We start from the raw sequence: 27,806 nt of genomic DNA, 5'->3' as shown, positions 1-27,806 counted from the left end.
ATTCTGCTGCCCATGTCTTAACTCACACCAACTCCCGTTCCCCTATCACCCTTGTGCTTGCTGACCTACATTGGCTTCCAGTAAAGCAACATCTTGATTTCAAAATTCTCATCCTTGTTTTCAAATCCCTCCATGGTCTCACCCCTTCCCATTTCTGTAATCTCCACCAGCCCCACAACCCTCCAAAATCTCTTGTGCTCCTCCAATTCTGGCTGCTTGACCATCTCTGATTTTAATTGCTCCACCATTGGTGGTTATGCCTACAGCTGCCAAGGCCCCAAGCTCTGGAATTCCCTCCCGACACCTCTCTACATTACTTTCCTCCTTTAAGACATTTCTTAAAAGTTACCTTTTTGACCAAGCTTTTGGTCATCTGCCCTAATATTGCCTAATATATTTGGGGGTCAAATGTTTGTTTGATAATGGCTCCTGTGAACCGCCTTAGAATGTTTTATTACCTTAAAAGCACTACGTAAATACAAGTTGTTGTTCTTTCCACCCATTTATCCATCTTCTACAACTCAAAAAGGATTGATTTACAAGAAATGGTCACAAAATCCCTCCATGGCCTCGCCCCTCCCTATCTCCGTAATCTCCTCCAGCCCCACAATCCTCCAATTATGGCCTCTTGAGCATCTACGATTTTGATCACTCCATGGTGGCCACTCCCCAACTTGCCCGGGCTCTAAATTCTAGAATTCCCTCTCTCCACCTCTCTTTCCTCCTTTAAAACGTTCCTTAAAACCTGCCTCTTTGACGGAGATTTTGGTCATCTGACCAGATATCTCTATGCGGCTCAGTGTCAAGTTTTGTTCGATAATGGTCTTGGGCCATTTTATTACAGTGAAGGTGTTATACAAATAGAAGTTGTTACTGTTGAAAGGAGATGACGGAGAGGGGACCCTACAAAGATGTACAAGATTTATATTGTGCGGATAAATTTAATCCAGGGCATCACTTCAAGATATGGTTAAAACTGATGGAGATTCTTCCTGACCCTTCATGAAAAAGGTTATGCTTAGAATGGTCAATCAGGAAGATGAAAACCCTCAAATAAAAACAAGAAATGCTGGAACTACTCAGCAGGTCTGGCAGCATCTGTGGAGAGAGAAGCAGAGTTAACGTTTCGGGTCACTAACCCTTCTTTGGTCACTGACCCGAAACGTTAACTCTGCTTCTCTCTCCACAGATGCTGCCAGACCTGCTGAGTATTTCTTGTTTTTATTTCAGATTTCCAGCATCCGCAGTATTTTGCTTTTATTTTAAATGAAAACCCTCAACAGCTTGGTGAGCTGAATGGGGGAAAGAAGTACATTTTATTTTAAGTTCTGGAATAATGTGTCAAGATAAGCCAAATGAACTCCCTCAACTGAATTTATCTAATGAGTTCTCTAATCTCCCCCGCTTCCGAAAACATCCAAACCCCTCCCCATCCCTTTGGGATCATCGCATTCCATGAAGAACTTGGTCCGTACACATCCATCCAATCACAGTGTGGAGCGAAAGGGAAAGGGTTTGGGCCATTAGCCGAACAGATGTGCACGATCAACAGCTCAGAAGTAAATATCGTGAATAGCGTCAGGGGCAGAATGAGGAAATGTAAGAAATCTTTCATTGTTTATTTCACTCTCGAAATCCCATCAGCATGGAACATTAAACTAACTTAAAAATACAGCAAATCACGAGCAGCCACTTTAGATTTCTGACCCAGAACTATCTGGGTTCCTGCTTTTTAAATCCTTTAAAAACTGATGCTTCAGCCTTTTAAAATGTGAACTGCTAAAAGCAGGAGTCTTCAGCAGGTAAAAATATGAATGAACTGGCGATAACTCTGGATTCTGCAGGTCAATAACTCTCAAGCAGCATTGAAAGGAGCAATCAGGATCAGTTTTTGGGCTGGAATTCAGTCCCCCAGTCGATTTGGGTTGGTTGATGTCTCTGCTGCTTAATGTCAGGATTTAAAGTGGGACGGCCGGGGGTGGGGGGAGGAGTTCAGATGCAAAGATTCAGTCAGAAGTCAGAATCCAACAGGATGAGGGGCCTGAAGAAGTTTCATGAATTATCTGTTGCAAAGCACCTAGCCGACAAAACCTCAATATTTCACAGGAGCTCGAAAAGTCCATCACTTGGGTTTTGCTGGAAGGTCACTGGATGCTGGCTGTTGGTCAAATGATACTCAGAATGAGGTCTCATTCATTCTGGGTCTGGTGGAGGCAGTTGATTCAGTGCCTGGGCTGAGGGGTCTTGTTACTGATGACTGACCCTCCACTGTGGTACTTGTTAATGGTACATTGGGAGGGAGAGTTCTGATGGATAGTGTCGGACTCGGCGACACAGCTTTCAATCCCTGCACCGAACCAGACCGAGCCAGGTGGCTATTTTTTATTATTCTGCCATCAGACTCATAGCTAAGCCGGCGAAGATCCATGGCACTGAATTCAGAGCAACGTGCCAACTCCTGGCAACGCTCCACAAAGCCTCCCCGGTGCCCTGCCCTACCCTCACTGTCACTGGTGCTATTTTCACCACTCGGACTTTCTGCCCGGAGAGATGATTGGTGTAATCTCACCAGCCAAGGGCTTCCACTGGGAATATCATTTTTATCCAATGAGGTTCGACTGGCAATGTGTGACTGTAGACTGCACAAACTGGGAAATCGTTCCCGCTGTCTGACCACTGTGGAACTGTCTCTCCAAGTGCCTGGTGTCCCACTCCGCATCAGCCTCTCACAGGATCCATCGACCATTTGAAACTGGCTGTTTCAACAAAAAGAAAAGAATTGCAACAAAACAGTCTTCATCTGAACATGAAAATACTGTGCATCCACTAGTGCCTGAGCAATACCAAGTCTGGTGTAGGTCATGCACTTATATCACACTTACTTCCTGTAACACTTTGCTTCTAATATTCTGGTTATAAAAGTAGCTTATTCCCTGATTCTACTGGCATCTTGAGTGAGATGATCAACTTGGTGCCAGAATCAAACTTGACCTGTGCCCAAGAATTAGACAGAGATGGCATTCTGGCTAGACTGCGAATGGCCAAACTCATCCCATACAGCATCGGATGCATTGATGTTTACGGTTTCATTCGGGCCTGGGTCTGAATTCTGGTCCCAGAGGTTCAGTAGCTGTCTACACTGCAAGGTCATTCTTTATATTTCATCAATTAACTTAATGACCCAGGAATTACCTAGATGATGATACCCGCAGCATGATCGGATGGGCCAGCGATTCTGGACGACTCGCATCTGGTGTTCGTGTCAGTGCCAGATCGCACTGTTCCAGCTGTTGTAGGAGCTCCTGCTCGGTGGGGCCAGCAGAGTCTGAGAACATTAAAAACAAAACTAAAAGGATTAAAAAAGGATCTTCTTTCCCCGTTCCAAATTCCCCCTTCTGCCCCAATTCTACCATTCCTCCTATGAGCCAAGTGTCAGCTAACTGACTGCAGTAGGCATCAGATCACAAGCTCAATCTTGTCCTCACAAACAAAGCAGTGTGGGGCAACAAAGTATTAGCTGAATGGTCCCACCCATAGCTCATGATGAGCAGGCCAATTGTAACAAACCATCAGAGCAAGGACCAAACATGGAACATTCTGCACCACTCACTGCCACCATTACACAGGCGAGGCGGTGAGCGGGGGCCAAGGGTGGAGCCGAGGGCATGGTGGTTTCTTGTGCTTGGAGTGTAACAGGAATTGAGGGGCTGTAACTATCCTTTAACCCCCAGTTCCCAGATAGGCACCCAGTGATCTCTGGCCTCACCGCCCTCGCCTCCCCCACAAGCTGCTTTGCACTCGACCCCTACTCGTCCTGACCTCTGTTTGCTGCCTTGCCAGTCGCCTCCATTGCTGTGGTGAGGTCCCACATCTGGATGCTGCCATCAGTGTGTCCAGTGAACAGGTACCGTCGCGCACGGGAACTGATCCGGCTTGAGCCCTCACACTCGTGTACAGTGAAAGCGGTGATTGCAGTGCCGTCCACTGAGTGAATCTCGCTGATCCTGTGGGTGAACAAGATGGGGGTGGGGGGGTTAGGGCACGACAGAAAGGGCCTTAAAAGGTACGATCTTGCTCTGTAATTTGAAAGGGATTTGCCCCACATCTACTGATGTCAATTTCTGCTAAGATCCTCCTGAATCTTACCCAATTGTTCAGTCTGGTGACGACAGGATATTCAACCAGGGGGTTGCGGGGCCTGAACCTGACCTCACTTTGCAGCCAGTCCTACTGGTTAAACGACTGGTCCACTGGGTGGCTAATGGCTTCTCTTCTTGTGAAGAAAGAAAGAATTGCATTTATCTGGCGCCTTTCAGAACGTCAGGGCAATCCCAAAGTGCTTTACAGCCAATGAAGCACTTTTTAAAGTATAGTCACTATTGTAATGTAGGAAACACAACAGCCAAATTGTGCACAGAAAGATCCCACAAATACCAACGTGATAATGACCAGATAATCTGTTTTTGCAATGTTGATTGACGGATAAAGATTGGCCAGGTCACCGGGGAGAACTCTGCTGCTCTTCTTCGAAAGTTTCATGGGATATTTTATGTCCACCTGAGAGGGCAGAGGGGATCTCAGTTTAACGTCTCATCTGAAAGGAGGGAACTCTTGCTGTGCAGCACTCCCTTGGTGCTGCATTAGATTGTACACCCGCTTGCTCATACAACCTCCCAACACTTCCCTGCTTGTTGTGTTGGGATCATATGTAAAGATCTGAAGTTTCTGCAAGTCTAAATTAGATTACTCTGACATGTGGTGCTCAACTTGACCCGTCTCAGCTCACCTGCTGTCAAAATCATCCTCCATTCCGGTGTTATTTCCAGATTAGGTAATTCCAATGCTCTCCTGGCAACCTCCCACCTTCTACTCTCCATAAACAGGAGGTCCATCCAAAACCCTGCAGCCCGTGTCCTAACTCACACGGAGTCCTGTTCACCCATTACCCACTGTGCTCACTGACCTACACTGGCTCCCAGTTAAATATCACCTCAATTTTAAAATTCTCATCCTGGTTTTCAAATCACTCCATGGCCTCACCCCTCCCTATCTCTGTAACCTCCTCCTGCCCTACAACCCTCCGAGATAGAGGGAGGCAGTGGCGTAGTGGTATTATCACTGGACTAGTAACCCAGAGACCCAGGGTATTGCTCTGGAGACTGGGTTCGAATCCCACCACAGCAGAAGGTGGAATTTGAATTTAATTAATAAATCTGGAATTAAAAGTTAGTCTATTGATGGCCATGAGACCATTGTCGATTGTTGTAAAAACCCATCTGGTTCACTAATGTCCTTTAGGGAAGGAAATCTGCCGTCCTTACCCGGTCTGGCCAACATGTGACTCCAGACCCACAGCAATGTGGTTAAATCTTACATGCCCTCTGAAATGGCCTAGCAAGACACTCAGTTGTACCTAACCGCTACGCAGTCAACCTCACATGGACTGCAGCGGTTCAAGAAGGCAGCTCACCCCCACCTTCTCAAGGGCAATTAGGGATGGGCAATAAATGCTGGCCTGGCCAGTGACACCCACATCCCATGAAATGAATAAAAAAAGATAGCTGCACTCCTCTGCATCCAGATTTTAATCGCTCCCCCACTAGCGGCCTTGCCTTCAGCTGCCTGGGTCCTAAGCTCTAGAATTCCCTCCTTTAAACCTCTCTGCCTCTCTCCTCCTTTAAAATGCTTCTTAGAACCTACGGCTTGACCAAGCTTTGGAAAGTATTTGACCTTCCCTGTGCTATCCACAAAATCCACAGTGAGAAACTGGGACAGCTTTGGGGTTCAGAGTGCTCCATTACCTCTTGCCCGTTGAGGATAGACGCACAAAGACCTGATTTGTGTCAGGAACAACTTTCTGGATGAACACCTGATCATCGTCTCTCTCTCCAAACGGGCCTGTAAGAGACACAGGGTGGCAAATCAGAGACACATGAAACTACAGGATTATTGTAAAAACCCATCTGGTTCACTTATGTCCTTTCGGGAAGGAAATCTGCTGTCCTTACATGGTCTGGCCTACAAGTGTCTCCAGACCCACAGCAATGTTGTGGACTCTTAAATGACCCTCTGAAATGGCCTAGCAAGCCACTCAGTTGTATCAAACCGCTACAGACAAGTTGAAGAATAATAAAACCGGATGGACCACCCGGCATCGACCTGGCACTGGAAACACCAACAGCAAACCCAGTCTTGTCGACCCTGCAAAGTCCTCCTTACTAACATCGGACGACTTGTTGCAAAGTTGGGAGAGCTGTCCCACAGGCAATTACCATCTCAAACGAGAGAATCGAACCATCTCCCCTTGGCATTCAATGGCATTACAATCACTCAATCCCCCACTATCATCCTGGGGACTACCATTGACCAGAAACTGAACTGGAGTAGCCATATAAAAACCGTAGCTACAAGAGCAGGTCAGAGGCTAGGAATCCCACGGGGAGCAACTCACCTCCTGACACCCCAAAGCCTGTCCATCATCTACAAGGCACAAGTCAGGAGTGTGATGGAATACTCTCCACTTGCCTGGATGGGTGCAGCTCCAACAACACTCAAGAAGCTCAACACCATCCAGGACAAAGCAGCCCACTTGATTGGCATCCCATCCACAAACATTCACTCCCTCCACCACCGACGCACAGTGGCAGCAGTGTGTACCATCGATAAGATGCACTGCAGCAATGCACCAAGGCTCCTTCGACAGCACCTTCCAAACCCATGACCTCTACCACCTAGAAGGACAAGGACAGGAAATGCATGGGAACACCATCACCTGCAAGTTCTCCTCCAAGCCATACACCATCCTCACTTGGAACTATATCACCGTTCCTTCACTGTCGCTGGGTCAAAATCCTGGAACTCCCTTCCTAACAGTACCGTTGGTGTACCTACCTCACATGGACTGCAGCGGTTCAAGAAGGCAGCTCACCACCACCTTCTCATGGGCAATTAGGGATGGGCAATAAATGCTGGCCTGGCCAGCGACGCCCACATCCCATGAAATGATTTTTTAAAACACACTAGTCAAGCAACAGAATGACATAGTAATACTCACCAAGTCATACCTTACAGACAATGTCCCAGATTTCTCCATCACCATCCCTGGGTATGTCCTGTCCCACCAGCAGGAAAGACTCACCAGAGGTGGTGACACAATGGTATACAGTCAGGAGGGAGTTGCCTGGGAGTCCTCAACATTAACTCGAAACCCCATGAAAAAGCATCATGGCATCAGGTCAAACATGGTCAAAGAAACTTCCTGCTGATCACCACCTATCACCCCCCTTCAGCAGATGAATCAGTACTCCTCCATATTGAACACCACTTGGAAGAAGCACTGAGAGTAACAAGGGCACAGAATGTACTCTGGGTGGGGGACTTCAACGTCCATCACCAAGAGTGACTCAGTACTGACCGAGCTGGCAGAGTCCTGAAGGACATTGCTGCCAGACTGGTCCTGCAGCAGCTGGTGAGGGAACCAACAAAGGAGGAAAAACCTACCTGACCTCGGTCTCACCAATCTACCTGTCGTAGACGCATCTGAGAAACAGAAACAGAGGTACACACGTGCACGCACATGCTGGTAAATTAGAGAATCCAATCCCTGCAATAGTGTGTCAGTTACACACATAACAGGCTTACTACCTCTTACCAATCTCCAATCCGACTGAGCATCCTCCGTGTCCATCCAAGTCTTCCAGAGCAAGGATTTTAAACGATGCTAGTGGAGTTGATCCAGGCTGTGTAGAAATCATCCCGCGGAATCTAGTCACAGTCCATGTCCGCACGTGATTATTATCTGCACAGACTGAACAAGGAAAAAGTCACAACATCTCCTGGAAGTGCCGAATGCCATTTGGTTGAAGTGGCCACATGCCTCACAAGCCCCATACTATTCACCTTAAAAGGCTTCACAGCTGAGCCTAATCCCATTGGCAGTGACATGCAGACAAATGTATTACACAGTTGGGCGGGTGCTGGGTGACTGGACAGCACTCGAGAGCAGAAATAGACTAATTTCTGCCCCTACAGCCATAGACTGGGGAGGAGACGACTGGCTGTACACACCATGTATCCGGCTCTGAACCCAACAGTCTCCTGAGACTCACCATCTCTCCCCAGACTCAGAGTCCTCCCTCCCCCTTCCTGCAGTGAAGGCCAGGGACGGAGTGAGGCCACAGAATATACATGAGTGCCAAGTTGGGCTGACAGGAGAAAGAGGAGTAACCGATGAAATGGTGGCAAGAAGTTTAATAATGGCTTCCTACCCGAGATGAGGTTTTTCTCGGACAGTGTGATCTTTGTTATTGGGCTCCGATGAACACTAAATGTTTGAAAGAGCTGTGGACCAGATCCCACTGTCTCTGGATGCTGCACAATTACACGGACCATTCCGGAACTTGTCCCATACGCAATCTCGATCCAGTTCCCACTGTCGCCTGTTTGAAACGATGGCAAAAACATTACTGAAGCTCTGACTGTTTCAATTCCAGTAGCAAGGCTGAAGGACAGAACTCTGGAGCCTAATTTACATTTACAAGGTATTTATTTACAGTGACACACATTACATATTGTGCACCTTCAACCAATAACCCCTCTTTCAGTCTGCTCAAACAGGAGAGTCCCCTAATAATACCCACTACCTGAATACAATTAACACCCAATTGATACAATTAAACTATACTTACACTTAAACTGCATATGTAAACTGTGTATGCAAGCTGTAAACTTAACAGCAAAGACTATGAGCCCCGACAACATTCCGACTGTAATGCTGAACACTGTGCTTCAGAACTAGCCGTGCCCTCAGCCAAGCTGTTCCAGTACAGCTACAACGCTGGTATCTACCCAACAATGAGGGTCATACCTAGCAAAAAGGAAGATGGTTGTGGTTGTTGGAGGTCAATCATCTCAGCCCCAGGACATCACTGCAGGAGTTCCTCAGGGTAGTGTCCTTGGCCCAACCATCTTCAGCTGCTTCATCAATGGCCTTCCCTCCATCGTAAGGTCAGAAGTGGGAATGTTCACTGATGATTGCACAATGTTCAGCACCATTCACAACTCCTCAGATACTGAAGCAGCCCATGTCCATATGCAGGAAAAGCAGGACAACAAAGAACAAAGAACAGTACAGCACAGGAACAGGCCATTCGGCCCTCCAAGACTGCGCCGATCTGGATGCCTGCCGAAACTAACACCTTCTGCACTTCCGGGGACCATATCCCTCTATTCCCATCCTATTCATGTATTTGTCAAGATGCCTCTTAAACGTCGCTATCGTACCTGCTTCCACCACCTCCCCCGGCAGCAAGTTCCAGGCACTCACCACCCTCTGTGTAAAGAACTTGTCTCGCACATCCCCTCTAAACTTTGCCCCTCTCACCTTAAACCTATGTCCCCTAGTAACTGACTTCCACCCTGGGAAAAAGCTTCTGACTATCCACTCTGTCCATGCCGCTCATAACTTTGTAAACCTTTGTAAACATTCAGACTTGGGATAATAAGTGGCAAATAACATTCACACCATACAAGTGCCAGGCAATGACCATCTCCCCTTGACATTCTATGGTATTACTGTCGCTGAATCCCCCACTATCAACATCCGGGGGTTACCACTGACCAGAAACCTAACTGGACCAGCCACAAGGGCTGTGACTACATGGGCAGGTCAGAGGCCGGGAACACTGCAGCGAGTAACACACCTCCTGACATCCCAAAGCCTGTCCACCATCTACAAGGCAAAAATACACTCTGCAGTACAGAGGGATCTGGGTGTCCCTGTACATGAATCCCGAAGGTTAGCATGCAGGTACAGCAAGAAATTAGCAAGGCAAATGGAATGTTGGCATTTATTGCAAGGGGTTGGAATATAAAAGGAGGGAAGTTTTGCTACAACTGTACAGGGCGTTGGTGAGACTGCATCTAGGAGTACTGTGTTCAGGAGAGATATACTTGCATTGGAGGCAATTCAGAGAAGGTTCACTAGGCTAATTCCTGGGATGAAGGGGTTGTCTTATGAGGAAAGGTTGAGCAGACTGGGCCTATACTCACTGGAGGTTAGAAGAATGAGAGGCTTAACAAGGTAGATATTGAGAGGATAATAAAAGCAAAATACTGCGGATGCTGGAAATCTGAAACAAAAACAAGAAATGCTGGAATCACTCAGCAGGTCTGGCAGCATCTGTGGAAAGAGAAGCAGAGTTAACGTTTCGGGTCAGCGACCCTTCTTCGGATGTTTCCCCTCGTGACGGAAATCTAGAACTGGGAGGGGGGGGGGGGGGGGGGGGACATTGTTTCAGAATAAGGGGTTTCCCATTTAAGACGGGGTTGAGGAGGAATTTCTTCTCAGAGAGTGGTTAATCTGTGGAATTCTCTTCCCCAGAGAGCAATGGAGGCTGGGTCATTGAATATATTCAAGGCTGAGTTACACAGATTTTTGATCTACCAGGGAGTCGAGGGTTATGGGATCAGGCAGGAAAGTGGAGTTAAGACCACAATCCAATCAGCTATGATCTTACTGAATGGCGGAACAGGCTCGAGGGGCCAAATGGCCTACTCCTGGCTCTTGTTTCTTATGCAAGTCAGGAGTGTGATGGAATACTCTCCACTTGTCCGGATGGGTGCAGCTCCAACAACACCCAAGAAGCTCAACACCATCCAGGACAAAGCAGCCCACTTGATTGTTTGTGGATGGGGTGCCATTCACTCCCTCCACCACCGACGCACAGTGGCAGCAGTGCGCACCATCCACAAGATGCACTGCAGCAACCCACCAAGCCTCCCTCGACAGCAACCCCCAAACCCGCGACCTCTACCACCTAGAAGGACAAGGGCAGCAAATACATGAGAACACCATCATCTGCAAGTTCCCCTCCAAGCCACCATCCCGACCTGGAACTATATCGCCGTTCCTTCACTGTCGCTGGGTCAAAATCCTGGAACTCCCTTCCTAACAGCACTGTGGGTGTACCTACCCCACATGGACTGCAGCGGTTCAAGAAGGCAGCTCACCACCACCTTCTCAAGGGCAATTAGGGATGGGCAATAAATGCTGGCCTGGCCAGTGACGCCCACATCCCATGAACAAAAGAAAAACACTGGCTTAAAAACACAAACTTTTTCTCCTGTCCCTCTGGGTTATCTAATTTGTTGGGTTTTTTTTTAAAATTTGTTTCATGGGATGTGGGCGTCGCTGGCTATGCCAGCATTTATTGCCCATCTCTAATTGTCCTCAAGAAGGTGGTGGTGAGCTGCCTTCTTGAACCGTTGCCTTGGGGTGTAGGTACACCAACAGTGCTGTTGGGGAGGGAGTTCCAGGATTTTGGCCCAGTGACAGTGAAGGAACGGCGATATATTTCCAAGTCAGGATTGCGTATGACTTGGAGGGGAACTTGCAGGTGGTGGTGTTCCCATGTATTTTCTGCCCTTGTCCTTCTAGTTGGTAGAGGTCACGGGTTTGGAAGGTGCTGTCGAAGGAGCCTTGGTGAGTTGCTGCAGTGCATCTTGTAGATGGTTCACACTGCTGCCGCTGTGCGTCAGTGAGGGAGGGAATGAATGTTGAAGGTGGTGGATGGGGTGTCAATCAAGTGGACTGCTTTGTCCTGGATGGTGTCGCCCTTCCTGAGCGTTGTTGGAGCTGCACCCATCCAGGCAAGTGGAGAGTATTCCATCACACTCCTGACTTGTGCCTTGGAGATGGTGGACAGGCTGTGGGAGCCAGGATGGGAGTTACGCGCAATAGAATTCCCAGCCTCTGACCTGCTCTTGTAGCCACAGCATTTATAAGGCTGATCAATGGTAACCCCCAGGATGTTGATCTTTTATCATCTCAATGATCTCTTCAGGTGACCTGAAGGTGTTGGAAATGACTGGTTTGTGATTCGTTGCTATTTTCGACAGTGAGGCATCTCCGGATTCTATTTATCGGCACCTTGTTCCTGATCGCTGGTCAACACTGCCACCAGCTGGTGAACTGACTTACTGCAATAACAGCATCCACTTGAGAAAAATACCTCAATTTAAAGACAGCAATTTGCAATTAGACAAAATAATCAATTCACTCAGAAATCTCACATTGAATTATATTGTAAATCAATCAGTCATCTCAGAAAACTTGGCAAGGCTTTTTGCACACAGAAAAACCCCTCAAACAAAGATGGATTATTGGAAGTGTTGGTCTGGACTCGAAGAATCTCTGCTCTTTGAACAGTGACATTTGGATTTGGCAGGCAGGGTTTTAGTTAAGAAAAGCACCTCCGACTGCTCAGCATTCCTTTGGTCAGGCTGTGCTGGCATGGGGTTCTACCAATGAACCAAGCAGACACTTTCAAGTTAAAATGGGAGATTGAGTCATTGTAAAATAGCATTGAACAGCAGGACAGATCATTACTCACTGGTTTTTGGGGTTAGATAGACACTAAGGGCTGTTATTGCATCTTCATAGGGATCACAGTAAAGCTCTGTAACAAGCAAGTCATTGTCCTTCATTCGCAGGGGAAACTTCTGTACATCTGCAAAACAAACATCACTCCAATTTGAGAATGCCAAAACATTGAAGGAGAGATCGTCACTGGATCCCTTTCATAGAAAATTTACAGCAAGGAGACGGCCATTTGGCCCATCATGCCAATGCCAGCCAAACGACCCATCCAGCCTAATCCCTGCAGTTATGGCACTTCAACTGCAAATCCAAGTATTTTTAAATATGATGAGGGTTTCTGCCTCTACCACCTTTTCAGGCAGTGAGTTTCAGACAAAGAACAAAGAACAGCACAGGAACAGGCCATTCGGCCCTCCAAGCCTACACCGATCTTGATGCCTGTCTAAACTAACACCTTCTGCACTTCCGGGGCCCATATCCCTCTATTCCCTTCCTATTCATATATTTGTCAAGATGTCTCTTAAACGTCGCTGTCGTATCTGCTTCCACCACCTCCCCTGGCAGCAAGTTCCAGGCACTCACCACCCTCTGTGTAAAAAACTTGCCACCACTCAGAATTTTTTTCACCCAAGCTCCCCTCTAACTCTTCTGCCAATTACTTTAAAATCAGTGTCCCCAGTCATTGACCTCTCTAAAGGGAAAAGGTCCTTCCTATCCACCATCTAGGCCCCTCATAATTTTATACACCTTGCTTTAATCTCCCCTCAGCCTCCTCTGTTCCAAAGAAAATAACCTGAGCCTCTCCAATCTTTCCTTATTAGGTAAAATTCTCCATTCCTGCCAACATCCTCATTAATCTCTTCTGTACCCTCTCTAGTACGCTCACATCTTTTCTGTAATGTACTGACAAGAACTGTACACAATATGCTAGCTGTGGCCTAACTAGTGTTTTAAATGGAGTTCTAGTATAAACTCCCTACTGCACCTCAGCTAATAAAGTATCCCGTTTGCCTTCTTAACCACTTTATCTACTTGTCCTGCTACCTTTAGTAATCTGTGGACGTGCACTCCAAGGTCCCTTTGTTCCTCCACACTTCTTCGTATCCTATGATTTGTGTATTCTCTTGCCTTGTTTGCCCTCCCCAAATGCATTACCTCACACTTCTCCGGATTGAATTCCATTTGCCATTTTTCTTCCACCTTGTTCAGTCTATTGATATAAGGTGCGTGGGGCAAAGTTTAGAGGGGATGTGCGAGGCAAGTTGTTTTTTTTTTTTACACAGAGGGTGGTGAGTGCCTGGAACTTGCTGCCAGGGGAGGTGGTGGAAGCAGATACGACAGCGACGTTTAAGAGACATCTTGACAAATATATGAATAGGCATATGGGCCCCGGAAGTGCAGGTGGTGTTAGTTTAGGCAGGCATCAAGATCGGCGCAGGCTTGGAGGGCTGAATGGCCTCTTCCTGTGCTGTTCTTTGTTCTTGATATATTCCAGCAGTCTACAGCTTTCTTCCTAACCATTAACCACAGTCAATTTTTGCATCTGCAAACTTCTTAATCATGCTCTCTACATTTAAGTCTAAATCATAGATACATAACATGAATGAAGGACCCAGTACTAAGCCCTGCGGAACTCCAGTGGAAACGGCCTCAGTCACAAAAACACCTGACGACCTGACTTTTGCTTCCTGCTTCTGAGCTAATTTTGGATCCAACTTGCCACTTTGCCTTGGATCCCATCGTCTTTTTTACTTTTACTTTTTTGACCAGTCTGTCATGTGGGACCTTGTCAAAAGCCTTGCTAAAATCCATGTAGACCACATCCACTGCACTACCCTCAACTGACCTTCCTTGTTACCTGATCAAAAATTTCATTCAAGTTAGTCAGACAAGATTTTTCCTCAACAAATCCATGCTGACTCTCCTTGATTAATGTGTATTTCTAAATGATGATTTAGACTGTCCATCAGAATTTTTTTCTGATAATTTGCCCACCACTGAGGTTAGGCCAACTGGCCTGTAATTACTCGGTCTATGCCTTCCTCCTTTTTTAAGGAATAGTCCAATAGCAGCCCCCCAGTACCAAACCTGTAGCGAGAGAGGTTTTAAAAATTGGTCAGAACCTCCACTATTTCCTCCCTTACTTCTCTCAACAGCCTGGGATACATTTCATCCAGTCAATTTATCTACTTTCAAAGATGCTAAACCCCTCAATATTTCCTCTCACTACGTTCATCCCATCTAATTTCACACTCCTTCTCCAGAATAATATCTGCATCGTCCCCCTCTTCTGCAAAGACAGACACAAAGTATTAAAGAACAATGCCAATGTCTTCCGCCTCCACACACAGGTTACCTTTTTGGTCTCTAATCAGCCTGACTCTCCTTCATTACCCTCCATCTCTTCTATATATTTAAAAAAAAAAACATTTTTGGGTTTTCCTTGATTTTACTTGCCAATAATTTGCCACGGTTTCTCTTAGCTTCCCTAATTTCCTTTTTAATTTCACTGCTGCATTTCCTATACTCCTCTAGGCATTTACAGTATTGAGCTTTCCGTCTTTCACATCCAGATTTGGGAGTCCCACCCTCTTTTCTTAGAGAACATATTTGTTCTGAACCCTCTCTATCTTTTCCTTGAATACCTCTCACTGCTCTGACATGGTTTCCAGTTTATTATTGCTAAATCACATCCCAACTTAGTAAGACTGGCCTTTCCTCAATTTAAAACTTTTACTCTTGGTCTATCTTTATCCTTTTCCATCCTTATACTAAATTGAATTATGATCACTCCACCAAAATACTCTTGCACTAATACCCCTTCCACCTGTCCAGCTTCATTCCCGAAAACGTGATACTGAACTGTCCCCTCTCTTACGCGGTTTGCTATGTACTGGCTAAAAAATTTCTCCCGAGTGCATTTTTAAGAATTCTGCTCCCCTCTATACCTTTAACACTGATTTTATCCCAGTTATTATTAGGGTAGTTGAAATTCCCCACTATTACTGCCTCATTGTTTCTGTACTTCTCAGAGATTTGCCTACATATCTGCTCTTCTATCTCCCTCTGGCTGTTTGGGAGTCCACAGGACACTCCCAGCAGTGTGATTGCCCCTTTTTTGTTCCTCAGTTCAACGAAAATTGCCTCATTTGATTATGTGTCTATCATATCTTCTTCACAGCTGTGATTGTTTCTTTAACTAATATTGCAACTCACCCTCCTTTTTCTCACTTATTTCCAAGTGTGTATCTGTGCCCTCAGCTTATCTATCTTTATTCACCTGACTCCTTGCATTTAATGATATACCATTAATCAACAACTTATATTTATACAGCACCTTTACCACAATAAAACATTCTGAAAGCATTTCACATGAGCATTATAAAACAAAGCATGACAACAACAAAAATAAATCACTGAACGGCTCTTTTTTGTAGCCTTTATCTCTACGGGCCTCCATGCCGCCTTACTAAATTTCTGCCTTCCATTTCAAGTTTTGTTTCTTTTTCTTCTGAAACTACACTCAGGTTCCCACCCCCCTGCCAAACGAGGTAAACCCTCTCCAACAGCATGAGCAAATCTCCCCACCACAATATTGGTCTCAATCCTGTTGAGGTACAACCCATCCAGCTTGTACAAGTCTCACCTCCCCCAAAACTGCTCCCAATGCCCGAGGAATGCAAAGCCTTTGCACATCTCTCCAGCTATTCATTCAGCAGCTTTATCTTCCTATTTCTGTAAGAAGCAGCACATGGCACCAGCAGCACTCCAGCAATTACTACCTTTGAGGTCCTACTTTTTAAATTTCTTTCCTATCTCCCTAAAATCTGCCTGCAGGATCTCATCCCTCTTTCTCCTTATGTCATTGGTACCGATATGGACCATGAATTCTGGCTGTTCACCCTCCCCCCACAATGTTCTGCAGCCGTTCAGTGACATCCTTGACCCTGGCAACAGGGAGGCAACTTACCATCCTAGAGTCATATCTGCTGCCACAGAAACACCTGTATGTTCCCTAAATATCAAATCCCCTATCACTATTGCTTTTGCAATCTTCCTCTTCCCTCCTATACAGCTGAGGCACCTGTGGTGCTGTAGACTTGGCTCTGGCTGCACTCCCCAGAGGAAGCATCACTCTCACTAGTGTTCAGAACTGAATACCAGTTGGAGAGCAAGTTGCATAGGGGACTCCTGCACTATCTGCCTGGTCTTTCTCGACTACCTGGCAGTCACCCATTCTATCTCTACCTGCTTACCTTTAAGCTGCAGAGTGACCACATCCAGAAACGTGCTATCCATGTAGGTCAGTCTCACAGATGCACCACAGTGACACCAGCTGCTGATCAAGCTCCTGCTCTCTTTATACTTGGCCTATAGTTTTTAGTCTTAACTAATTACTTGATCTAGTTACATTAAAATGTTGACCTACAACAGAAATGAAAAACAGCACCTCCTTCCCCCTCAGACACTGGTGTTGAAGGAGGAGATGCTGCTTTTCTTCGCGCTCTCCTCCCTGAAGAGGCTGCCTCTCACTGCTGCATTTCCATGGAGAAGACGTAGACACTCAGTAGCTGTTTTTCAGCCCCTACCCCACACAACACAATTCTCTGGTGTTGCTGGATCTCTGAAAGATCAACCATTTCACATACAGGAGGGAAGCCTGGAGGGAGTCACACAGAGACCTGGAGCTGGGTCGAGTTAACACACTTACCGATGTAGTAAATGGATCCATTATTACACCCCAGGATGAGTAAGGAACCGGCTGTGTCATAACTGTTTATTGGAACTACATCCTGAATCTGTGGGAGAAACCAAGAGTGAGAGAAGAAGGACTGAGCAGCGAAGGGAAGACTGATGGAGCGAGACTTGGAGGGGTTCTACCTGCCAGTGTTTGGTGACTGCATTCCACACTCCCACTTTGCCGGTGTGGCTTGTTGCGATCAGCTGATTACCCACAAAGAACAAAGATTCCACTGGGACACCGAGGTTAAAGATTCCTGTGTGGAGGAAAGAGAGTTAGGCCACAAACCAGAACACAGGATATCGGCAACTTTCATTGCCTGACGAAAGGTCATCAATGTGAAACATTAACTCTGTTTCTCTCTGCATAGAAGCTGCCTGACCTGCTGAGTATTTCCAGTATTGTCTCTGCTTTCTTGTGTTTGCTATTTTACAGTTCAGGTGAAGTGTGAACACAATAGAATAAACAAAAAACATTTTTACAGAAGGCTGAAGGTTCATGTCCCAGGGGCACCAACTCTCACTGGGGCACGGGTCCCAAATCACCATTGTTCACTTGTGAGCTTAAACAATGACTGCTTGTTGACAGTCAATGAGGCTAATTGGACCCTCCCTTCACCAAGTGCCCATGGAACCCTGTCAACAGGAGTGGCTGGACAGGGATCAAAAGTGGCGACTCGAGCTGCTGTGTCTGGCTCAGTATCAGACCGGATGGAGTTCTGCTGATGGTTTTCCAGTTGGGTTGGGTGCGGGTAACTGTAACTGAGTTGGCACAGACAGTAACACACAGGATACCAGAACCCATTTCAAATCCTCTTTCCTTGTGAAGCATCAAATTAGAGCAAAGCCATCATACCGATCTCATTCCCACTGCCACCTTCATGAATGGCCCACAGGATAATCTCACTGCAAGAAGCTACAGCCACCATCTTCTCATTGTCCCCCAGGGAACTGCCCATGACCTTGGCATTGAGTGCCACGCGCTCGATGACCCAGTCTAGACGGGGGCTGGAGAACACCTGCTGCCAGCCAGACGCCTCCTTCAGCCTGTGTGAGAGGAGAAACAGAGCAATCAGGTGAGGGACCAATAAGAGAAATGAATGTCTATAAACTCCTGTCCTTGGATGCACAGTCCCAGGCTCTGGCCCTGGGAGTGGGACAGGCTGTCAAAAAAGGGAGGAGGAAAGATGAGGTGAATCAGGAAATAGGGGTGAAGTGACATTATGTTTGGGTTTTACACACTCACCTGTAACACACCACAAAGTGTGTATAAGCCACCGCAATCCAGTTGTGATGTCCTCGAACAATCCGTACCATTCCAGGATGGGCCGTCGACCCTACGTAAGGAGAGGGAAGCAGTTGGGTCACACAAGTGAACTCACTATCCAGCTTTACAGACCCACCGAATACCCACATTTTTCACTGACCAAACGTTCCTCGTAATCCCAAGACAGATTCATTACGGTCCTGTCAACTCAACAAAGCAACCCCCCCCTAAATGTTGATTTAGGGATGTGAGCAGCTGATCCACAGACTGGGAGAACTTCTGCTCCCATCACTGGCCTGTGCTAAGCTCAACCCATCTCCATCTCATCAGATGTGAGAGAATTTCAACTGGCCACAGTGCTTCTGGGCAACCACTGGGCAAGCCCTGAGCAGGCTACGTTACCAGTGCTCCCCAAAGACTCAAACCCAATTTTAATGCCCTCTGACTGGAATAGCCCCCATCTGCCACCTTCATCACCGATGCACAGTGGCAGCAGTGTGTATCAACTACAAGATGCACTGCAGCAACTCACCAAAGCCTTCGATAGCACCTTCCAATACCCACAACTTCCACCACGTAGAAGGACAAGCGCAGCAGATGCATGGGAACACCACCACCTGCAAGTTGCCCTCCAAGCCACACACCATCCTGACTTGGAACTATATCACCGTTCCTTCACTGTCTCTGGATCAAAATCCTGGAACTCCCTTCCTAACAGCACTGTGGGTGTACCTACTCGCCAAGGACTGCAGCGGTTCAAGAGGACAGGCAATAATGTCGGCCTTCCCAGTGACACCCATGTCTCAAGAATGAATAAATAAAAAGAAAGCATGCACCAGTACTTTCAGTCATACTTCATCTCCATTTTATGCACTCTTCTCCCAGAGGGATGGCCGCTCCTGGAGGTAGCTTCTGGTGCTTTGCAGAGTTGATGTTTCTTTACCCTCAAGGTTGGACTACAAATGGCTTCTGGGTATTTAACCATGCAGGTCATTATAGCAGTGCCGGACCCCAATCCTCACCAACCCCACCCCACATGTTTCCACAATTTCCAAACGATATCAGATGGTCATCACAGGAGGAATCCTGGCCTAGTTTCTGATCCCCAGAATTCAGGGTGCTGAGCCCAATTCCAGAACCTGGTCCGGCTACATTAGCTGAAATCAACAGTCACAATGGACCAGGGATCAAAACTGGGCTTTCTTGGCCTGTGTGCCTCAGGACCAACACTAGGGGAAGGTGAACTGAAAAACCATTGACTGACTTCTGATACGGAGAATTCAACAATTTAGCGGCAACATTGTACAAACCATTCCCTCGTTGCTCCAGGAGCTTCCCGAGAATCCCAGCATTGCCCAGGTTGGGTGGCATGGTATTACTCCTTCGCACGGGGATACGATCTGTGGCCTCCTGCCGAGACCCCACAAACTGTGGCCCAGCAAGGCTGTGTCGATTCTGCCTCATTGTCGGGATCACTGAGGACACAAAACACATCAGAATCAAAAGGTCGAGAAACCAGAGCTCGTGATGGATCCTCACTGCCCACCCCATTACACCGGCTACCCACCCCGCTACTTACCCGGAGGAGGCAGGTAGCCATGAAACAGGACGTTCCCACAAGATGAGCGTTCCAAGTCCTCACACAGCTCCAGGCGGCGAACTAGGAAAAGGAGGAAACAAAATGTGAAACTCTGCCACAGTGTCAGCTTGTGGGCACTGCCGGGGGTGGGGGGGGGGGGGGAAAGTGGGGGGAGCAAAATGGTTCCATGCGATGTTAAAGCAGTAAGTACAATGCAGGACACAGTCTCTGAGATGCTCTTGTATCCACAGCACTGATGTGATCGAACCCATTGAGATTTTGGTTAATGGCAATCCCCAGAATGTTACTGGTGGGGAATTTGGTGAGGCCACTGAAAATCAAGGGGAGGTGGTTTGACACTCTAGATGACAGTTATTGTCTGGCATTTGTGTGCCATTATATATTTGTATCTCTGTCAGTCAGTTTCAGTGGTAGTTCACTCACCTCAGAGTCTGAGAGTCAGTGAGACTTGAACCGATAATTCATACTGCACTCACTGTGCAGCAGTGAGGGAGCACCAAGGTGAGTCTTTTGGATGAGACATTTAATTGAGGCCCCACTTGCAACCTGGTCGCCTGAAGAGCAGGGAAGCTGTCTCCGGAGCACTGGCCAATATTTATCCCTCAGCCAAAATTCTGAAACAGATTAACTGAATCTTTAATTTATTGCTGTTTGTGGGATCTTGCCCTGCATGTGGAAGATGTGGACAAGGAGGTCTTGGATTTGAGTGTATCTTGCACAACCCCCACACCTCACCTTAACGCACAAAGGATCATGAGGTTGGAGGAAGCAAGGAATTGGCAGGATGGCTTTAACGGGTTAAGAGTATTGGAAAGGATCCTAAGGGTGCAAGGAGGAAGTTGAAAAGAGGTTACAAGAATCCAAGACAATTGGGAAGAGAGATTTCAGGATCTGGCAGGATTCAGGTGCCAGCATCCGGAATTATTTTGGGATTTTGGAATATGGGTTACAGAATTAGGGGTGAATGAGAATGTTAATTGTGTTATTCCGCTTGTATACTAAGCCACAATATTCTTCACTCACCCAGCGGGGAAATTCCATAGAACTCTGCTTCATGCCGAAGGGTTGCAATGTTGATATCGCTGGGGGAAAAATAAATTCAATCCTTCAATTCCAGAGAATCCCACAGCTTCTTACAGTGATATAAAGATAGCAATAAACCACCATCAACATGGTGCCAAATGATTGCTACCCCTCTGCCTGCCAATTATCACCAAAACCTCCTTCTTAAAACTGTCCACAATACTCAAGGCTGAAGAAAGTGTGTGCTGTTATTGACAAGGTGTTTGTTAGTTCAGAAAATGGAACATCTCCTCCCTTCTTACTCTGCTCAACCCCAGGACACAGGTGAGGTACACAGAGTAAAGCTCCCTTGACACTGTCCCCATCAAACACTCCCAGGACAGGTACAGCATGGGGTTATATACAGAGTAAAGCTCCCTCTACACTCCCCCAAACAGTCCCTCTGCACTGCCACTTTCTGTGGACACCAGCTATACCCAGAGCAGGCAGATTGGGGAACCTCCTGGGCCTGGCCAAAGTGGCCATCAACATGTCCAGGCAGCAGGAGGTTGAGAGGGTTGTTTGGCCTGAGTGCCTGCCTCCCTTCCAAGGCTATGCATGTGCCTGGGTGTCCCTGGAGATGGAGCTTGCAGTATTGCCTTTATGCTTGAGGCCTTCTGCAGCCAGTGGGCACCAGGGGATGGCGGGCTTCATCAACAACCAGAATTTGATTTGTTAAATTTCCTTTAAAATGACTGTTGAAGTTAGTTTATTGGTTGTGCTCTTAATAAAGGGGGCACTCGCTACTGTTTAACTTCCACTCACACGTCATTAATGCAGTGACGCTGCTACCCAGGAAAACAGATGATAAGCTGTGGTCCTCAAGCTTTTAACCCTTTCTGCAAACAGTGACTTTGTCAACTGTTGTGGACATACCTGGCATCCAGTTCCTTAGTGCGGAGAAAATTCAAGATGGAGGTAAAGACAGTCGGATCCCGATCGATAAAAATCTAAAGCGAATAATAGAGAATGAAGTTGGTGATTGCTGGGGAGGAGGCTCAGCCTATTCTGTGCCATCGATAGATATTTCCGAATCAATATTAACCAAGTATTGATGAAAAACGTGTTGTGGGTTTTACTCACTGCTCCTGTTTCATCCTTCAGAGTGGAGATTCTTCCACTCAACAAGCTGAAACACAACAAACACAATGGGTTCAGATCAATAATGCAGGTTCAGCTGGAGACCACCGAGTGTCTCGCACAGCCCACACACTCCTCACCTTAACCCACAAAGGAATCCTGGGTAGGGTGGGGCCTGTGCTCCAAGACTTGCTTTGCTGCTGATAAAAATTTACTGCAAACCAGGGTCAGTAAAATTCTCCACATCGCAAGATTTTGACACAATTGTCAAAATAAATCACCAATATCAGGAAATCCTGTCTTGGAGCTCGGTTTCTATCTCAGAAACTGCAAATGTGATGCCATAAATCACAGTTTAGACCAGCAAGAGTGTCTTACCTCGAGAAAAATGAGTCGGGGATCCAGGTGAGAGTCTGTCGTGAGGAACTGAACCTAAAGAAAGTATTCAAGGGAACAACACAGAAAAAAAAAGTCAAACACTGCATCCAGCACTCGCCGGCCCAGACCAAGTGGGGGGTGGGGGGGGGGGTGGAGCAGGGGTCTGCATGCAACAACCTCTGAACCAGGCTAAGGGTAGGGGTCTGTATGCAACACACTCTCCCCATCTCCAACTAGCCCAGGTGTCCAAAATTGTGCCCTGGAGGTCACAGACCTTCACAATTTAACCCTCGAAAGCCTGCAAATTCTGATCAATTGGTGCCACTGTTTCTTTTTAGGTTATTATATTTTAGGGACCTAGAGGATTCTAACGAGCTGTTTTTTTTTTTATTCATTCATGGGATATGGGCATCACTGGCCAGGCCAGCATTTATTGCCCATCCCTAATTGCCTTTGAGAAGGTGGTGATGAGCTGCCTTCTTGAACCGCTGCAGTCCATGTGGGGTAGGTACACTCACAGTGCTGTTAGAAAGGGAGTTCCAGGATTTTGACCCAATGACAGTGAAGGAACGGCAATATAGTTCCAAGTCAGAATGGTGTGTGACTTGGAGGGGAACTTGCAGGTGGTGATGTTCCCATGTATTTGCTGCTCTTGTCCTGCGAGGTGGTAGAGGTTTCGGGTTTGGAAGGTGCTGTCTAAGGAGCCTTGGTGTGTTGCTGCAGTGCATCTTGTAGATGGTACACACTGCTGCCACAGTGCGTCGGTGGTAGAGGGAGTGAATGTTTGTGGATGGGGTGCCAATCAAGCAGGCTGCTTTGTCCTGGATGGTGTCGAGCTTCTTGAGTGTTGTTGGAGCTGCGCCCATCCAGGCAAGTGGAGAGTATTCCATCACACTCCTGACTTGTGCCTTGTAGATAGTGGACAGGCTTTGGGGAGTCAGGAGGTGAGTTACTCGCCGCAGGATTCCTAGCCTCTGACCTGCTCTTGTAGCCACGGTATTTATATGGCTACTCCAGTTCATTTTCTGGTCAATGGTAGCCCCTAGGATGTTGATAGTGGGGGATTGAACGATGGTAATGCCATTGAATGTCAAGGGGAGATGGTTAGATTCTCTCTTGTTGGAGATGGTCATTGCCTGGCACTTGTGTGGCGCGAATGTTACTTGCCACTTATCAGTCCAAGCCTGGATATTGTCCAGGTCTTGCTGCATTTCTACACGGACTGCTCAGTATTTGAGGAGTCGCAAATGGTACTGAACATTGTGCAATCATCAGCAAACGTCCCCACTTCTGACCTTATGATTGAAGTTAGGTCATTGATGAAGCAGCTGAAGATGGTTGGGCCTAGGACACTACCCTGAGGAACTCTTGAATGATCGAGGTAGAAGCAAATCATTGGGATTGTGGATTGAAGCTTAATTTCCCCTTCCTCAGATCCAGGTGACAAACAGCCAACAAAAGAAGACTGCAAACACACAGAGTCGGAAGATCCCAGGACTGTTGTGCTGTTCTCAGCCCAGGAGAAGAAGGGACCACAGTGCCCACTGGAGAGGATTCCTGCTCACTTCACTCTAACTCGCATTCAAAGCCACATCCCCTTCCTCAGCAACTATCTCCAGTTCAGAATTATTCCATGTAGATTCCAACTGAAATTCCACCCTTCACTTTTCAGATCCATCCACAATTACAGACATCTCCAAACTATTCAGCATTCCTTCTACCACTGCTCTCGCGGCAACCTGAGATTCACTCTCAACGCCAAGTGCCACTGCATATACACCCGCGACCTTTCTCTTCAGCAGCACTGACTCACTCTCTCTCAAAGCTGTCCTGGTCTGCAGTTTCATTTCATCCTTTGTCTCGTCTGGTGCTTTAACAAAAAACTTTTCTTTCTTTCAGGTGTGAAAGATCGCAAGCTTCAACAACTCATGGTACCAACCTCCCTCTGGCTTTTTCTTCCCCTTCACTTTTGTCTGACGCCATTTCTCCTTCCAATCTCATCGCTTGTGGTGTTTTCACTGTCCCCTCTGAGAGCTCGACACAACACTGAGCTGCTCTTCACCACCTACACCTCTGCGCTCACTTCTTTGGTCAGGAGTCCCCCCCCTTCACAACAAATCCTTTCTCTCCTTCAGACTTTTCCTTCCCCCTCCCTCTGGCCTCTTACCCTGTCTAGGTCCCTTTTTATTGAGAACTGTCAGCATGATATCAGCCATCTCAATTTCTCTGAGTTCCGAAGAAGGGTCACTGACCCGAAACGTTAACTCTGCTTCTCTCTTCACAGATGCTGCCAGACCTGCTGAGTATTTCCAGCATTTCTAGTTTTTATTTCAGATTTCCAGCATCCGTAGTATTTTGCTTTTATCTCAATTTCTCAGCTCCCCTCACTCACTCGAATCTATCTCCCTCTGAACTTGCTTAACTGCATTCTCTCAGCTTCAACACCATCATGGTCATTAAACCTGCTAACAAGGGTGCTGGTGTTGTCTGGCGAAATAACCTCTACCTAGGGAACTGATTTTTTTTTCATCTCGACTGTTTTAATCGCTCCTTGTCCAGTCGCTTCTCAGCTCCATCTGCAATTCTTTTGCACCCTCAGCCACTAATAGTCTCCTGGCCTGAACAGTCTCTTTTCAACAATACATCGAGTCCCTCTACACCTCCATCCCCCACCAGGATATCCAGTCACTCTTCCATCTACCCACTAACACCCACTCTCCTTCCCACAGCACCTTTCCATGCAAGTGCAGGAGATGCAACACCTGCCCTTTTACCTCCTCACCATCCAAGGGCCCAACTACCCTTCCCGAGTGAAACAGCTGTTTACTTGTACTTTTTCCGATTTATTATGCTGTATTCACTGCTCACAATGCAGTCTCCTTTACATTTGGCCTCTCCAATGCAGATTGGGTGACTGCTTTGCAAAACACCTCCATTCAATTCACAAGCTTGACCCCAAGTTTCCAGTTGCCTGTTGTTTTAAATCCCTGCCCCACTCTCTGGCCTCTGCTTCCTACTGTGTTCCAGCAAAGCTCAGCACAAGCTTGAGGAATAGCACCTCACCTTTCGATCAGGCACCTGACAGCCTTAGGATTCAACATAGAGTTCAACAATTTCAGACAGTAACCTCTGCTCTCAATTTTTCAGACGGCAGTTGCTTGTAATGGTTTTGCATTTTCACACTTAGACGTCCTCCAAATGCATCTGATATTTCTTGACTGTTTCATCTTTCACTTTACACCATCATCTCTTTTGTTATTTAATCTCTCCTGCCTCCACCCTATCACAGACCTTCTCTCTTGTCCTTTCCTCCTTTTTCCCTGCCTCTTTACTCATTAAGACCTGTTCCATCTCTAACATTGTGCAGTTCTGATGAAAGGTCACAGACCTGAAACTCTGAATTGAGAGTTCGACACAACACTGAGCTGCTCTTCACCACCTTCACCTGTGCGCTCACTTCTTTGGCCAGGAGTCCTCCCCCTTCACAACAAATTAACTCTGTTTCTCTCGCCACAGAAGCTGCCAGTCCTGCCAAGTATTTCCAGCATTTTCTGTTTGTATTTCAGATTTCCAACAGCTGCAGTATTTTACCTTTGTATTCCTGCTCTTGCTCACAACCCAATGAGCCCTGTTTTTGAGACTAGATGGGTGCAGCTCCAACAACACTCAAGAAGCTCGACACCATCCAGGACAAAGCAGTCCAATTGATTGGCACCCCATCCATCAACTTCAACATTCACTCCCTTCCCCACTGACGCACAGTGGCTGCAGTGTATACCATCTACAAGATGCACTGCAGCAACTCGCCAAACCTCCTTCAACAGCACCTTCCAAACCCACGACCTCTACCACCGAGAAGGACAAGGGTAGCAGATACGTGGGAACACCACCACCTGCAAGTTCCCCTCCAAGCCTCACACACCATCCTCACTTGGAACTATATCGCCATTCCTTCACTGTCGCTGGATCAAAATCCTGGAACCCCCTTCCTAACAGTACTGTCGGTGCACCTACCACACATGGACTGCAGCGGTTCAAGAAGGCAGCTCAACACCACCTTCTCGAGGGCTATTAGGGATGGGCAATAAATGCTGGCCTGACCAGCGACACCCACATCCCATGAACAAATAAAAAAAACTAGGTAGGGGTTGAATGAGGATTAGGATCTTGGAGACGATGCTTTCTGTGGTTGAACAGCCTGCTGGCAATCACCATCTGGGGTCACAGATGGAAAATGGCCACTTGGATGAAACAGCAGAGGGCCAGAGTCAGCATAATTTATCATCTGGGGAGGTGGGGTAGGGAGTGCTGCACTGTCAAAAGTGCCATCTTTGGGATGAGATGTTAAATGGAGGCACTAGTTGCCCCTGTAGGTGAATGTCAAATTTCAATGGCACTATATCAAGGAAGAGTGGTGGGGGTGTCTTCCTGGCATCCTGGCCAATTATTATCACACAACTTACAATTATAAAGCATCTTAACAGAATAGAAGATCCCAAAGCACTTCACAGGGGCATTATAAATCAACTATCACACCAAGCCGTGTAAGGAGATATTAGGGCAGATAATCAAAAGCTTGGTCAGAGGTAGCTTTTAAAAGAGTTTCGCAAAGGAGGAGAGAAAAACAGCAAGACAGTGAGGCTTAGAGAGGGAAATCCAGCCCTCAACCATCATTACTAAAGCAGATTAACTGGTCATTTATCACACTTGTGATAAATTTGTGGGATCTTGCTGTGTGTACATTGCAGGAAACATCACAACAGTGACTAGACTTTAAAGATAATTGATTAGCTATAAAGCACTTTGGGATGCCCTGAGGTTGTGAAAGGTGCTATTGAAACGCAAGTCTTTCTTTTGCCATTTTCGTGGTTTGCTGAGAAACAGCGCGAAATGTAACTTCCTCCAGCAGAATCCCAGCACCAGAACTCAGTCAAAGCAAAACCACAAACTCTGCTGTTTATCAGCAAACGGAAAGAACAGGCTCCTAAACACAAATGTTTAGAAGCAACTGACATTTAAATAACTGCAGACACCCCACTCAGAATCCACACTAGTGACAGCCTGATATTACAGCGGCTTGTAATGCCCAACAATACTCACAGAATTAGTACAGCACATTGTTACTCGCCTGTGTTGTTCACCCACCTCTTTCCTCCCACATTCAGATGTATAATTTCTCCAGGTTGCACTGAATTTGCCATCTTTACACCATCCCCACAAACTGCTCCAATTGGAGCTACTTATCTAACTTCCTCAAACCTTGCCTTCAAACAAGTTCAGCAAACTTTGGGTGTATTTAA

General features: G+C 46.8%; 1 protein-coding gene across 1 annotated transcript; it reads right to left on the bottom strand.

The window, feature by feature from the left end:
- Positions 1 to 1,605: 1,605 nt before the first annotated feature.
- shkbp1 (SH3KBP1 binding protein 1) lies at positions 1,606 to 27,806 on the bottom strand. The gene is made up of 18 exons (XM_068018805.1): positions 27,652 to 27,806; positions 22,507 to 22,560; positions 22,132 to 22,177; positions 21,925 to 21,998; positions 21,010 to 21,068; positions 19,966 to 20,046; positions 19,697 to 19,861; positions 18,366 to 18,456; positions 17,976 to 18,166; positions 17,261 to 17,376; positions 17,091 to 17,178; positions 12,393 to 12,509; positions 8,268 to 8,438; positions 7,652 to 7,807; positions 5,802 to 5,898; positions 3,820 to 4,004; positions 3,193 to 3,325; positions 1,606 to 2,756 (listed from the first exon to the last, which is right to left on the bottom strand). The coding sequence occupies exons 1-18, from the start codon at positions 27,705 to 27,707 to the stop codon at positions 2,177 to 2,179; spliced, it is 2,460 nt and encodes an 819-aa protein (XP_067874906.1). The 5' UTR covers positions 27,708 to 27,806; the 3' UTR covers positions 1,606 to 2,176.

This window comes from Heterodontus francisci, chromosome 40 (genome assembly GCF_036365525.1).
Source record: "Heterodontus francisci isolate sHetFra1 chromosome 40, sHetFra1.hap1, whole genome shotgun sequence".
Lineage (NCBI taxonomy): Eukaryota > Metazoa > Chordata > Chondrichthyes > Heterodontiformes > Heterodontidae > Heterodontus > Heterodontus francisci.
This window is presented reverse-complemented; position numbering and strand designations above follow the sequence as displayed.